The 14,561-nt window shown below is 38.8% G+C and overlaps 1 protein-coding gene across 4 annotated transcripts in view; it reads left to right on the top strand.

The window, feature by feature from the left end:
* The window catches only part of dpyd (dihydropyrimidine dehydrogenase), a 668,284-nt gene that overhangs the window by 459,301 nt on the left and 194,422 nt on the right, over positions 1–14,561 (top strand). For all 4 annotated transcript variants that reach the window (XM_062977979.1, XM_008109224.3, XM_003220086.4 and 1 more), the window contains one exon: positions 11,390–11,473. In XM_062977979.1, coding sequence (XP_062834049.1) covers positions 11,390–11,473 — 84 coding nt within the window. The remainder of the gene's footprint in view (positions 1–11,389; positions 11,474–14,561) is intronic.

The following is a 14,561-nucleotide window of genomic DNA, read 5'->3' as shown; positions in this document are numbered from 1 at the left end:
AATTGGGTTATGATTTTACAAATTAAGCACCAAAACATCATGTTATACAACAAATTTGACAGAAAAAGTAGTTCAATACACAGCAATGCTATGTAGTAATTACTGTATTTACGAATTTAGCACCAAAATATCACGATGTATTGAAAACATTGACTACAAAAATGTGTTGGATAATCCAGAACGTTGGATAAGCGAGTGTTGGATAAGTGAGACTCTACTGTACATGACAATCTCTGAGGATGCTTGCCATAGATATAAACCTCACAACAACTCAGTATCAAACCATATCTGGGGGGTAGGGGTCGGAAACCTATACTCATGTCACAGTTATGGACACAAATGTATTTACCAGAGCACCCTTAAGGACTTATAATAAAAGAGAATGAAGTAGGATACCTATGCATACTGGTTTATACTTGGCAAACTATACATACCAGTTGAACTCACCAACAGAATCCCAGGACTATACTAACTAAAAGCACAGTCAGAGTGGAGTACTGCAAACGGTACAAAATTATGTTTTCAAATTTGAATCAATCAGCAAGGCATTTGCCAAAGTAAGCAAGCCAACAAAGTACAAAATCCTTTTATAGCCTAATTCATGGCAACCAAAGGTGTATCTACACTGCAATTTTAACTGCCATGGCTCAATGTTATGGCATCGTGGGAGCTGTAATTTGGTGAGGCACCAGCATTTTTTGTTCAGAAGATTAAAGACCTTGTAAAACTGCTACTCCCATGATGCCACAGCATTGAGCCATGATTGTTAAAGTGGTATCAAACTGAATTAATCCTACAATGTAGCTGCACCCCATGATAGTCCCAGTGAATACACAGAGGCGGTCCACCGGCGAGGCCAATTAGGCGGTCGCCTGTGGCGCATTGTTCCCAGGAGTACCGTCGAGGCGCCCCCGTGGCAGCAGCGGCAGTGGCAGCCCAAAAAGCGATCCCCACACCGCTTTTCTGCTTTGCAGAGTGGAGATCGCCTTCCTGGCCAGAAGGGAGGCAATCCCCACTTCGCCAAGCAGAGAAACCCCGCTTTTCTGCTCCCCAAAGCGGCAAACGCCTTTCTTCTCGCTCCTTCCTCGAGGCCAGGTCTCCGGGCTACCTGGCCATGTTCCAGAAGCATTCTCTCCTGACATTTCACCCACATCTATGGCAGGCATCCTCAGAGGTTGTGAGGTCTGTTGGAAACTTGGTAAGTGGGGTTTATATATCTGTGGAAAGTCCAGAGTGGGAGAAAGAGCTCTTGTCTGTTTGAGGCTAGTGTGAATGCTGCAATTAGTCACCTTGATTAGCATTTAATGGCCTTGCAGATTCAAAACCTGGCTGCTTACTCTCTGGGGGCATCCTTGGTTGGGAAGTGTTAGCTGGCCCTGATTGTTTCCTTTCTGGATTTCCCCTGTTTTCAGAGTGTTATTCTTTATTTAGGCTTTTCCTTAATCCCTCCTTATGATCCAACATTTTCGCTTATCCAACGCTTTTATTTTTCAGTGAATGGTATTGGGGGGACGCCAAAATTCTGTTCGCCTGTACTTGAAAATTACCTTGGGCCAGCTCTGGATATACAGATGCCTTTGTGATAATAAGATGGACTTCTCTGGCTGTCTGGAAACTAGAACTGGGCAGAAGCTCTATGGAAACAAATTTCATGATAGCTAGTACCCAAAGCAGCCATCCTGTTTAAGGAGCCTGTTCATGAAGCATCCATATAATGTTTATATTTCAGTGTATAAAGAGGATACTTTGCAACTTTATGCCATAATACTTTTAACAGGCCATTTCAATCTTCAGAGCCAATATGGTGGATTGGTTTTCACATAAGATTAGTGGTATTTCACTTTAGGGTCACTCTAAGTCGAGAATGAATTGTAGGCACACAGCAACAAAACCTTCATCTAATTTCATTTGGTTTCAGTACTATTATAAGTTAAACCATTGCTCTGTTTGTGTTCTTTCTTCATCCAATTGCTATTATTCTATTCCAGACTTTTAATATTGCCTCCCCCATGTATTAGGCATACAAGCAGAATGTTTTTAAAAAGTTAAACAGCTCACTGCCAAACATTGTGACCTTCCAAGGTGCACAAGCCCTAGAGGAGTGGAGTCTCCACAGGAGGCCAGCCCATGTAGACTAAAGGTCAACTTGTCATTGAAGTAAATACCAAAAATAATAACAGCCCCACATGCATAGGTTGCAGAGCTCAACAGGAAGGGGAAGTCTTGAGTAAAATGATGGATAGCATTTCTTATGATCAGTCTCTTCAGAGTTTCTGAACCATGGCACACAGCAGGCAAAAGTCACTCCTGTCATTCAGAAATAACCAAATGCAACTTTTTAATTTAGCCTCAGGGATAACATGATTTTTTCTTTCAAATAAATGGGTACAGGATGTTCCTGTAATATTCAGGGAAGCTAGTTCCTTTCTTCCACTTATACTAGAACCAGGCATCAATAAGGCTAGAGGTACTACAAAACTATCCAACCAAGTCATAGTCAAATTTGCTGACAATAGATCTTCATGTTCAGTATGTAATGTATCAGATATTTGTTGGGAAGTAGGTCCTTGCATTCCATAACGTAACTTGTGCTGGCTGCTGGGCATTGTAGTCTGACATGCTGCAAATGGCAATCAGATGCAATGTGTTGATTTGAAGATTGTAGTATAATTTGCTTCTGCTTGTCACTCAAAACCCCTCTTCCCTTCTTTTCTTTTTTAATATATAATTTTTGTTTTAAAAAAACCTCCCAAAATTCAAAATATAGTAACCAACAAAAACATATGCAAGAAGAACACATTAAAACAATATCTGCATCGAGAAAGTACATCATAGTACTGAGTTTTCTTAATGTATTAATAAGATCAACAAGTAAAGTCAACAAAGATATAATCATTATATATACTTAATAACATAAAATAATGATAAATGTAATAATAAAGAAGCACCTAATTTAGTTTAAAACTTTCCCCATCTGAAGTATACTGCATTTATAGTTCTAATACAATTTCTTCTAATTATTTGAATATGTTTAGCTTTCCGCCCCCATCCCTTTCCATTTTCTTTGTACCACTTTTACCTGGACCAACTTATCTTATTCTTTATCTTCAGAATTTCATTGTTTCTGTTGCAGGTTTGCCCCCCTGCTATAAATACAAATTCTATTATTATTGTTATTATTATTATTATTATTATTATTATTATTATTATTATTATTATTAACTTCATTTCTATCCTGCTCTTCTCACCCCATAGGGGACTCAGAGCGGCATACAATATGCATTTAGGCAAAAATTCAATGCCTCATTATACAAATCACATTAAAAACATAAGATAATAGAAACAATAAACATATAAATACAATTTAAAACCATTAACATATTAAAACTTAAAACAGCATCTAGATACACCCTACTAGGCCCCCCCTCCCTCCCATCATGATCTTAAGGTCTTCTTTGGCTGTCTTGCATGGTGCTGAGTCTATAAGTTCTATAAGCGTCCCCCAGATTTTCCAAAGGTCTGTTTGATTCCATAATCCTTTTTTAACTTTCATGTCACAAGTCTCACTGAAGGTAAAGAAGCCCCACCTTTGTATATATATTTAATTGATATTCTTCAATAACGTCTAGTCTTGTCTGGGGATGTGCTTTGTGTGACTTAAACAAAATGCAGAAAATAAATTGATTCTTACATTCACATTATAGACTTCTAACTATTCAACTTGCTAATCAAATAGCTGCTTACATCAAACTTACACTCGTGATGAAAAGTGTCATATGGCCTTTGAGTGTGTTGTTTCCAAATTTGTATTCAATTGTTTTTAGTTAATTTGATATTTTGCCCAGTTGGTTAACAGTGCACTAAGCATGACCCTATCATTCTGCCTTTGGCCTCAATTAAATAATTCAATTGCTGTCACATACAGTAATGCATAGAATACTGAGGAATTGTGTATTGGTAGCTTCGGCTGGAAATGTGCAGTAAGGATGAAATGGAGATGTGAAAGTTTTTCATTACAATAGCATTACCAGATAGAAAAGCCAAGGAGTAGTAGGCCCAGAAGTAACTTTCCCGGGATCTTAATTTAGAAATAATAATCAAGCTGATGTTTTGTCTTCTGTACAGAATCTTATTCCAAGTATTATATTACTTATGAAAAGGAGATCATTTCATATGATGAAACACTCATGTATGTCTAGAAAACTTAATTTAAAAAATCAATCCAAAAAACTGGGTCACCTTATTCACAAGTCAATGCAAATATTGTACCTTAATCATATATATAAAGAAGGAGCCATTCCCTACTGGGGCACCAGTTCTGAGTTCTTTCTGACCTGTCTCAGTAGGGAAATGATGGCACTGGCAGCTGTTTGATATTTCCTTTCAAAGGAGCACCAAGACAAAATAAGGGATCGTTGCTTCTTTTAAGTACTCCTGGGCAGAATTAAGTTCTCACTTTTTGCAACTGTATTCGGAGAATAGGATGGTTCCTTTTTAAAATAAGAGTTAATACCATACTTCTACTATTCTCAAAAAAGTGGCGAATCACATCTTTGAATACTTGGGAAGAAAATGTCAGAGGCCAGGGGCGATCGATCCCTGATACAGTGCTAGCATTTTCCCAACTCTACAAAATGACTCTTGTCTTATCCACAGGTTCTAATCAAAATTTATCATTTTGGCTCCCAACTCGTCTCTCAACTTATACATGAGGTTGACTTGTAGGGGTGTATGGAATTCCGGCGGTTGATTTGGAGTTTGGCCAAATTTGGTGACTTGTCGATACAAACCACCAAAACAAAACACTGGAAGTGCCCCTTAGAACCCAAACAGAACAAAACAGCCCCCCCACAATGAAATTCCGGGAAGATTTTGTTATGTTCGTTAATATTCTGATTGTTTCTTTTCATGTTAATGCAAGTATTATCACTCCTTTGGGGGGGATGGAGCTGAACACAGCCATATTTGTTGTGTCTCATGGTCTTTCTCTGTCAATCAAAGGCTGGTTTTCCTTTCCATTCTCCTGGACTTCAAGTTCCAGAATTCCCTGTTTTTTCCCTGCAAGCTGTCTCCGCCTCTCAGTAGGAGAGAGAGAAAATTAAAAAATTTCAAACAAATCAGTGCATGAGCAAAATGTTCTGAAACTTTGCAGGAATGATGCCCTACTCATGTTCTGTCGCGGTGGATAAATTCAAAATCTTTTGTGATTTTTTTAAAAAAAGTTATTTGCAAAAAATTAAAAATGTCCAGAACATCAGTGGATGAGTGAAACATTCTGAAACTTGGCAGACTTACATTTGTAAATGTGTCCTACAAGTGTGCCAAGTTTCATCCCTATAGCCAACAAAATGACAGAGAAACGGACCTCTAAAATTCCCCCATTGCTGCCAATGGATGAAAACAAATAAAACAAAAACAAAACTTCTTAAATTGGGATTCAAAATGAAATGCAACCCCCTCCATTTTAAAAAATATTTTAAAAATGAAACAAAACAAAATTCAAAATATATGTCTGCTCTTTTGCACACCCCTCTTGACTTGTACACAATTATGTATGGTATTGTCATAGTGACTAGTGAGGAAATGTATAACAAAACAATTGATCCTGTTACCAAGGTGGAAACATAGGAATCTGACTTATACCAGATCATACTATCTAGCCAACATATAGTTGGGAATATGCGGAGTCAGAATCAATAAAAGTAACTTTTTCAAGTTTGTCTCCTTTTTGAACTGAGTATGATTTTCAATGCCTTACATCGGTTCTGCCACGTCCCATCCCATCAAGGATGGCATAAATATCCAAAAGACACCTGTTCCCATCTGATCTTGGAAGCTAAGCAGAATCATCTATGGCTAGTATTTGAATGAGAGACTGCCTAGGAACAGCAGATGCTGTGGCTATATTTCAGAAGAAGGAATTGGCAAATCACCCTTGAATACTCCTTGCCAAAGAAAACCCTATGAAAATTTTCATTGGGTTACATGGACAAAATCATTTATAAAGTACATTCCCACCACATGGCACCCCACATAGTTGTGGGAAAATGGGAAAAGATAATTAGTCCGTGCTGTAGTCCTGATAGAGGTAAATGTCAATCTTCAGTAGAAAAAGTCAATTCTTATTACAATTTCCACACCATGTGGGTGCCATACTTGGGAGGTAAGGATGTGTCATGCCCACTCCTTATTTATCCACCCCAATGTTTTTTTTAAGTGCTTAAAATTCTACCTGCAATTTAAATCATATGTATTTGACCCACAGATACGGTATCCTCAGGAGACAAGTAGCCTGGGGTAGCAGATTTATAACATATTCAAAAAGTTTTAAGCCAAGACCTACAAAACTGTGGCATAAATAACTCAAAAAGCTTATGCCTGGTGTGCTCCTGTCTGAGATAAAAAGCCATCTGCTAAAACCATCCTTGAACTGAAGCCTGCTAGTGAATAACCTGAGGCTTTTTAAATTGAGACAAAAAAAGGAGGTGTAAAGTCTTCCTTGCGCCCTTCCCCTTCTTGTGGCGTTATCAGCACCTTAGCAGAAATGCTTATTTGCCTAGACTGGACTTATTTAAATGGTGCCTTCATTCAAAGATAATGGTTTCCATTCCAAGAAAGAGTTTCCTGAAGACTGCATCATAATTCTCTAGAATTCACCAAGTTACTCTTGCTGAGTGTTGAATAAAGATCTTCAGGGCATGGCTCATTTAATCACGCTAGGCCTTCTATTCCTTCATAATTCATAGGGATACGGAAACTTTTGAGATAAAATAAGACCTCTTTCCTGAACTTAATCATATCTTAAAATTAAACCTGACCTTTATAAACCTCTGAAGAAGTTTGGGTAATTTTATCTCTCTTTTTACTTCTTCCATATTCTCATTGTGCTATGGCTTAATTCAAATTGTCAACTATTGCTTGTGCTCTCCTTCCGGTTTTGCACAGCACTTATATGGTTCATAGGAATGTGATTCATTGTTTGTTTCATCCTGGTAGACAGGAACAGTGAAATACACCTTTTTGTCTCTTTGCCTGTGAGGCATCAAGAGCAGTTTGCGTGTTTAGAGTAACAACATTTACACTTGCAAAATCATATTTTGCATGAAAGCTGCCCCCCCCCCCCAATTAACTACTGCCTGATTGTATGGGAGTTAAATGAATAAGTATATTATTTCTGTGTACAAAATGGAAACAACTCATCCAGTTATTTCTTTTTTAAACCCATGCAACAGATTGTTGGGAGCCAATATAGTGTAGTTGTTTAAGTGCTGGACTAAGACGCCGAGCACTTATTTACAATGACTATTTAGGTCGGTTTGGAACTAGTTTGGGAAAAAATAGTTTCTCTGTGCATATGATTAAACTGACACATCTGAAACAGGTTTGAGGCCAGGATGGTGATTACATTAACCATGGAAAGTGGCCTCAAACTGATTTCAGTATCCACAGTATTTTTTTCTGGGTGATATTTGCACCAGTGCGACACAGGTTTTGGGGTTGAAGGAAGAATGATGGAGATAATTACTTGTCCCAGGGGTCAGTTAGCCCCCTGATGGCCATGGCCTTTAGGCATTTTTCAGCACCCCCATTCCAATTTTTAAACACAATTCAGTTAAGGCAGGTCTCTATAATGTGCTTTGCATTCTGCAGACCCCATTTCACAGTGCAATGTAGTTTACATTGGAGACTTGCTGAAGTGCATTAAGGAGTTTAACCTGTACTTTCTCCCCACTTGGCTTGATGTGCTTTAATCCCTTCAATTCATGCCGCAGAGTACTGTGTTGGCATATGTTCTGTATCCACCAGAGTTTGAAGTCAGCTACAAGCTGCATGTCAGAATCCTCGACCCCAAATAGTAGCACAGCATTCATCAACAGTCCAAGGTCAAGCCGATAGTCCAAGAGAGATGCAAACATTAGCAGGAGAACACAAATAGAGAAGCCAAATATCCATTCCAGGGTCATTAACCAATTACTAGAGTGTCCATAGTACAAGGTTGAATCAGAATTTGTAAGCCAAGGTTCAGTGTAAGTCCGAGGTTCAGGAACCATGAGATAGCAAGAATCCAAGGCCGTAGCTTCTAGATCTGACATTGCAGCCGCAACTAGGTACCAGTCTTCTTTAAATCCTAAATTCACAGGAGTTATCAGTTGTTAGTTCTCCTCTCAGATAATCTCAAGGGCCTGCGCAACTGATACCTCACATTTTTCATGTCCACAAAAATGGAACAGTTAACTCTTCCTCAGCCTGCTCAGGGAAACTTGCTTGCACTTGTTCTGCAGGCTTAAAAAGAGTAGCTCCTTCCCTGGGTGTTGCTTCAAAGTTTGGTTGAGGGAGTTGCTGGGCTCGAACTTGACTGCTGCTGAGCCTTCTACCAGCATCTCCTCATCCTCACTATGCTCACTATTTAAGTATTTATGTTTTAAGTTTTGTATACTGGTTTATTAAGTAATGTTTAATCATTTTAAATGTGTTTTGCTTTATTATTATTTTTTGAACTTGTTATTGACATTGAATTTTGCCAGATTTTGTAATCCGCTTTGAGTCCCTTCCGGTGAGAAAAGCAGGGTAAAAATGCTGTAAATAAATTAAATAAATAAATATCCAAGCTATTCACAACACCACATTAAATGGTCAGTGTAGATGTGCTCTAAGAGGTATTTGAATACCTGCTCAGCCATGAGACCCACTGGATAATCTTTTTTTTCTTATTTTTAAAATATTTTTTATTGGTAACACAAGGTTGGTTATACATTTCAAAAATACGGAAGGGGGTGTCAAGGAGACTCAAAAAAGAAGAAGGAAGAAAAAATAAAAGAGAGAAAAATGACTCTAGTGGAAATATTTATATTCTGACTGGTCAGCTGAATGCATACAAAGGAAAAGAAACAAAAAAGACACCAAGAAAAATGTATCTGCACTGGATGTCAAGTAGGAAGAATATGGTATTTTGCATTTGCTCTAGGAAACACTAAATGGAAGAGTTAGCTTGATCATATTTATTCAAAAACCAATACTGGAAATAAGCAATAGTGTACTTTTAAAAAATAAAGGATGTTGGAAGTAGTTTCAAACAAGCTTGACATGAGCATACTTACATGTCTGGTCAGATACATTTTATGACTTCCTGGAACAATCTGATAAACTACATCAGGTATTTACCAGTGGCAATAGTGGTACAACTAATGAACAATGTTAAAAAAACATTGTCTGGAATAAGAGAGCAAACACACAAGTGAGTTAGAAGCAGCACAGCTACAACTTTCAGTCTCCTCTGCCCATAGAACAAGCTTCATGATGTTAGCTACGTCATGAATGCCCATTACTAGGATGTCTACTTACATGTCTCTCACATGCACACACAAATAAGAAAGCAGATATGGAAAATGTACAGATGCTAATTTATATGTATTAGTACAAATATGGAAACAATTATTCTGATAAACTATGGGTCTTATTCTGATAAACCATAGTCTTCCTAGGATGTTCCTTCATTAGAAAAGGCATCTTCTTATTAAGAATATTCTCTGCTTCAGGGAATCTGGAAAATATACACTACTACCCAGAGCAAATAGTGTTGATGGCCACCATGATGCCCAAAAGTACCTGATGCAAGATGTAGTGCATAGATCAGCTGACTATTACTTAAGACCTTAAGGCCCCTCTTCACATGCTCTTTGATTTGAGTTCTGCCTTTTGAATCTACCCTTAAGGTTGACCTAGATGTTTTGCTCTGAGTTTAAATCCTGAGACTTGGGATGGATGTACCTTTTGCCTGCCTTCCGGTAAGCATATGGCCAGTTATTGGATGGCTCCTTTCACATTCAATGTTTTCGATTGAATAAAATGGCCCTTGTTTCAAAACAATTCTCAGTGTCTGGTCTTGTTTATTCCATGTTTCGTCATCAATGCATAGGGTTTGTAAGAGTTCCTGAACAGAAACATGAAAATATTTATTTATTCATTTATGTTGCCAAAAGTCTCTAGCAACAATACAAATGTAAGTCTAATACATTTGCATTGTATAAAACATAAGAGAAAATCAGTAAAAAAAACCCATAACAAACCAGTTTCAATGTATTTACAGTTTATGAGCCAAAGGCCTGCTAGCAGAAGGTAATTGGTAGGGAGGGAAATCAACACATTCTCAGGCATGGAAATGAAAGGAAAATGTCAAAAGCTTTTTTTTCCCTGCTGGGCAAAATTGTGATGGTTTTGTGCATTTATTTGTTTTGCATTTTGGTACTTGCTTGTGATTTTTTTTTTTGTGCTAAACACTTCTTTCTAGACTTCCATTTTTGCTGAAAGCTCAAAACATTGGTGGATGGATATATTTATAGTTGTGCCTTGACACATTGAACCACTCCTGCTCCTGATGGATCAGAAAATCTGTAAATGTCATTTATATTCTTAGTCATCAAAGATGGGATGAGTTGTTCAACTTGCACATCTCCGGCAGGAAATAATATATTGACAGTCCATCAGTAGGGTGGAAAACTTGGGAGTCCCTCAGCCTAGGAATAGCAGGACTTTTATGTGAATTATATTAAAGGGGAGGGAATGGACACTCATTGGAGCTTTGGGGAACACAAGCCCAGAAGAAGTGAATTGTTATCAAACCAGATTAAACTAAACATAATTATAATTTACAAGCCAAAGACACCCGCCCCTCTCATTCCAGGTGTAAGTGTAATAGTACCAGATTTATTCATATCCTCTGTGTAATCTATTCTCTGCTGAACACTAATGTGTTTACTGAATTAAAATAAATTTTCAAGGTTCTTTTTTCTGTTTTTCAAGTAATACATCAACAAATGAATGCAATAGATTTAAAAGTATGAGGAAACCTCCAGCAACAAGCTGTAATTGGAAACAATTAACAAAATTTCCATTGTGAGAAACTGTGTACAAAAGCAGCGTAGTAGAATGAATAGCTAAATATAATCTCCTCTCTTAAGAGCTTGTTTACAACATGCACAAGGTTGTTATACAGGGATAGGTTTAGCAAATGCACACACAAAAAGATAGACACACTTTTCAATCGCCTTCTTCCTGCAGCTCTTACTATCTAAAATGACTTTAATAGAGTTCAGAGTTGATTTGAGGCAGGGTAAGAGTTAACAAAAGCTATTCCTATGGAAAATCATGCTCCCTTTTTAAATGTATCCCTTTAAAGTTTGCTTTGTCTTGTATCACTTTGCTACATTTTGCTTTGAATTAGTCATGAAGTGAAATAAATATTGGTGTGTGTATGCGTATGGTGGGAGAGATATTGCATGCGTCGTGAGTTATCTACACATCAGGTTGTCATTTGGGAAATTACCTTCAGTGAAGTGGTATATCATTTGGCAGTTAATATTTGATATTTCCTTTTCTGTGTGCCATACAGGCTTCTGGAGCTGATGCCCTGGAGTTAAATTTATCTTGTCCGCATGGCATGGGAGAGCGAGGCATGGGCCTCGCCTGTGGGCAGGTAGGTCTTTCATCGGCTATCTCTTTCATGTCTCTTTGGCAATACAGCACCGTTCCATTGATAGTCGTACCTCCGGGGCTGGAGCACATGAAGTCGATCGCTAGCTTGGGATTCTCTGGCCTCCCCTTGTTTAAATATTTAGTGCCAGAAATGTGGGAAATGACAAGAGTCTGAGATTACACACAGCGTTTATTTTTATGGAAGACAAAATTGCATTATGCGCTTGACAGGAAGCAATATCATAACAAATAGTTGCCAAAATGCTCAGACAGAATTGTACTTTATACATTCTTAATGTTGACCAGTCTCCCTGGGGAAATGCAGTACAAGCAACTTTCAGCTCATAGGCATTTTGCAGAAGGTTCGCTGCAGCAGGAGCATTTCATCGTTCTTAGAAAGTAAGCAAAACAACAGAAGCTGGTGCTATAGCATCAGTAGGTCAGTCCACTGTTTTTTGATCTGAACTTTTAAAAAGATGTATCAAGTGCTGAATCTATTTTGCATTTACAAGGGATATTCAGAAAGTAAGCTTACAATATTTCTTTTAAATGCAAAGAATGTATACATTTTAATAAAAATTACATAGCATAGGTATTACATTATTTTTCCACATAATCACCATTCAGTTCAATATATGTTGTCATCCGTTGGAGCTCCAGATCACACACGTGTTTTAACTTCAGTCTAATTGCCATCTCACTCCTTTCATTGTTGCTAGCTCCATAGGGATCCGAAGGCTGGTTTAGTTGCATTGCCTGAGAGAGGACACTCAGGAGGAATCATGCCCACCAACTTCGCATTTTAGAGATCAGCTAGGCATTTCACATAATCACCAGTCTAGTGACCTCATCACACTAGAGCATGGATCCACTTGAAATCCGGTTGCTGCCTCCTGCAGAATTCTGGGGCCTGTAGTTTAGAGAGAGGCCTTTAAACTGCTCAGCCAGACAGGTCTTGGGCCTCACTAAACTACAAACCTCAGAACCGGATTAAAAGTGGATCCATGTTCTGGTGTGATAAGGCTGTAGGAAAATCCTGTGAGATACATAATCATCTGAATCCTTTAGCCTCCTGGTGTAGATTGTCTTAACTATTTCTCTGCAGAAGCTTTAGCCCAGGGGTACACAAACTAAGGCCTATGGGCCAGATGCAGCCCTCCAAGATCATTTATCTGGCCCCCATCCTCAGTTTTAGACTTAGGCTCACCCTAAGTCTGAAATGAGTTGAAGGCATACAACAACAACAACAACAACAACCCTAATTAATGTAACTATCTCATCAGCAAGAACACTTCCCATTGAAATCCTGGTAGGTTTATGTTGGTTAAAATTGTTCTTATTTTTAAATATTGTATTGTTCTTTATTTTGGTTTTTTGCACTGCAAATAAGACATATACAGTGTACATAGGAATTTGCTCTTTTTTTCCAAACTATAGTCCAGCCTCCCAACACTCTGAGGGACCGTGGACCAGCCCTATGCTTTAAAAGTTTGAGGACCCCTACACTAACCCCACCAGCTAGTGATCTGCACAAGACAGTGGAAATAGAGAAAGCTTTTCCAGCACAAAAAATGATGGCTAAGAACAAGCATAGAGAGATGGAGCATATATGGAGGAGGAAGGAAAGGGACAATGGAGGGAAGTGTCTGACAATGTCCTTACAGCTTGATTTTCAGCAATGACATAATTATCTGAGATCTTCCTTATTTGTCCAGCTCCAGCACCCTTAAACTCCACTGGCCACTAAATGGCCATATTGAGAGTCACAGTTAATAGGTGAGTTTTACGTGGGTTGAAATGACTGCAGATTGGATTCCTCTCCACAATGGCAAAATATATATGCTGTAATCAAGCTCATTTTTCTGTATTGCTACTGTATTCTCTCGAACCATTTTCCTATAGCCCATATTCTCTACTACAAGAAAACATACATTGGGAGAAAAGAATGAAGATATACTGTTTATATCTATTTATTTATTTATTTATTTATTTATTTATTTACAACATTTATACCCCGCCCTTCTCACCCGAGGGGACTCAGGGCGGCTTACAAAAATGGGCAAAATTTAATGCCCAAATTGCAATAATAAAAACAAAATAATATAAACAGATCTGTTAATAACATTGTTAAAACACATTATAAAAACCTTAAAAACGTATATATAATTAATTCCATTCATCCGAGATCCTCATGCTTCATCCTTAAATCAGGCCATGTCAACTTTGTCATTTACTCATCAAAAGCTTGGGCACATAACCATGTTTTCATGGCCCTTCTGAATCCCAGCAGGGTAGGAGCCTGTCGGATATCTCCAAGGAGGGCGTTCCACAGTTGGGGAGCCACCACCGAGAAGGTCCTGTCCCTCGTTCCCACCAGCCGCACCTGTGAGGCAGGTGGGACCGAGAGCAGGGCCTCTCCAGATGATCTTAGTGATCTTACTGGTTCATAGGAGGAGATACGTTCGGACAAGTAGATTGGGCCAGAACCGTTTAGGGCTTTATAGGTCAAAACCAGCACTTTGAATTGGGCTCGGTAGCATATCAGCAGCCAGTGGAACTGGCTTAGCAGGGGGATGGTACGCTCCCTGTATGCTGCCCCAGTTATTAATCTGGCTGCCGCCCGTTGTACTAGTTGGAGCTTCCGGGCCGTCTTCAGAGGCAACCCCATGTAGAGAGTGTTGCAGTAGTCCAAACGGGATGTAACCAGAGCATGGACCACCGTAGCCAAGTCAGACCTCCCAAGGAACGGGCGCAGCTGGCGCACAAGTCTGAGTTGTGCGAAGGTTCCCCTGGCCACCGCTGAGACCTGGGGCTCCAGGCACAGCGATGAGTCCAGGAGAACCCCCAGACTACTTTCACCACTTTCTAGAGCAGGGTTCTTCCTAGCTTTTAAAAATGTCTATATCACTAAATATTTTGTATGTGATGAACTTAATCAGTCAACATTTTGTTGCTAAATGCTTTGAAGCCACTTGTCAAAGATGAGATACCAATGATACAGATAAAAAGTACAGTGCAAGCCCCTTATCCATGGATTTAATACCCACAGTTTCACTTACCCATGCTCCAAAGATATTCCACCTTAGGAG

The sequence above is a fragment of the Anolis carolinensis genome, chromosome 4 (genome assembly GCF_035594765.1).
Source record: "Anolis carolinensis isolate JA03-04 chromosome 4, rAnoCar3.1.pri, whole genome shotgun sequence".
NCBI lineage: Eukaryota > Metazoa > Chordata > Lepidosauria > Squamata > Dactyloidae > Anolis > Anolis carolinensis.
This window is presented reverse-complemented; position numbering and strand designations above follow the sequence as displayed.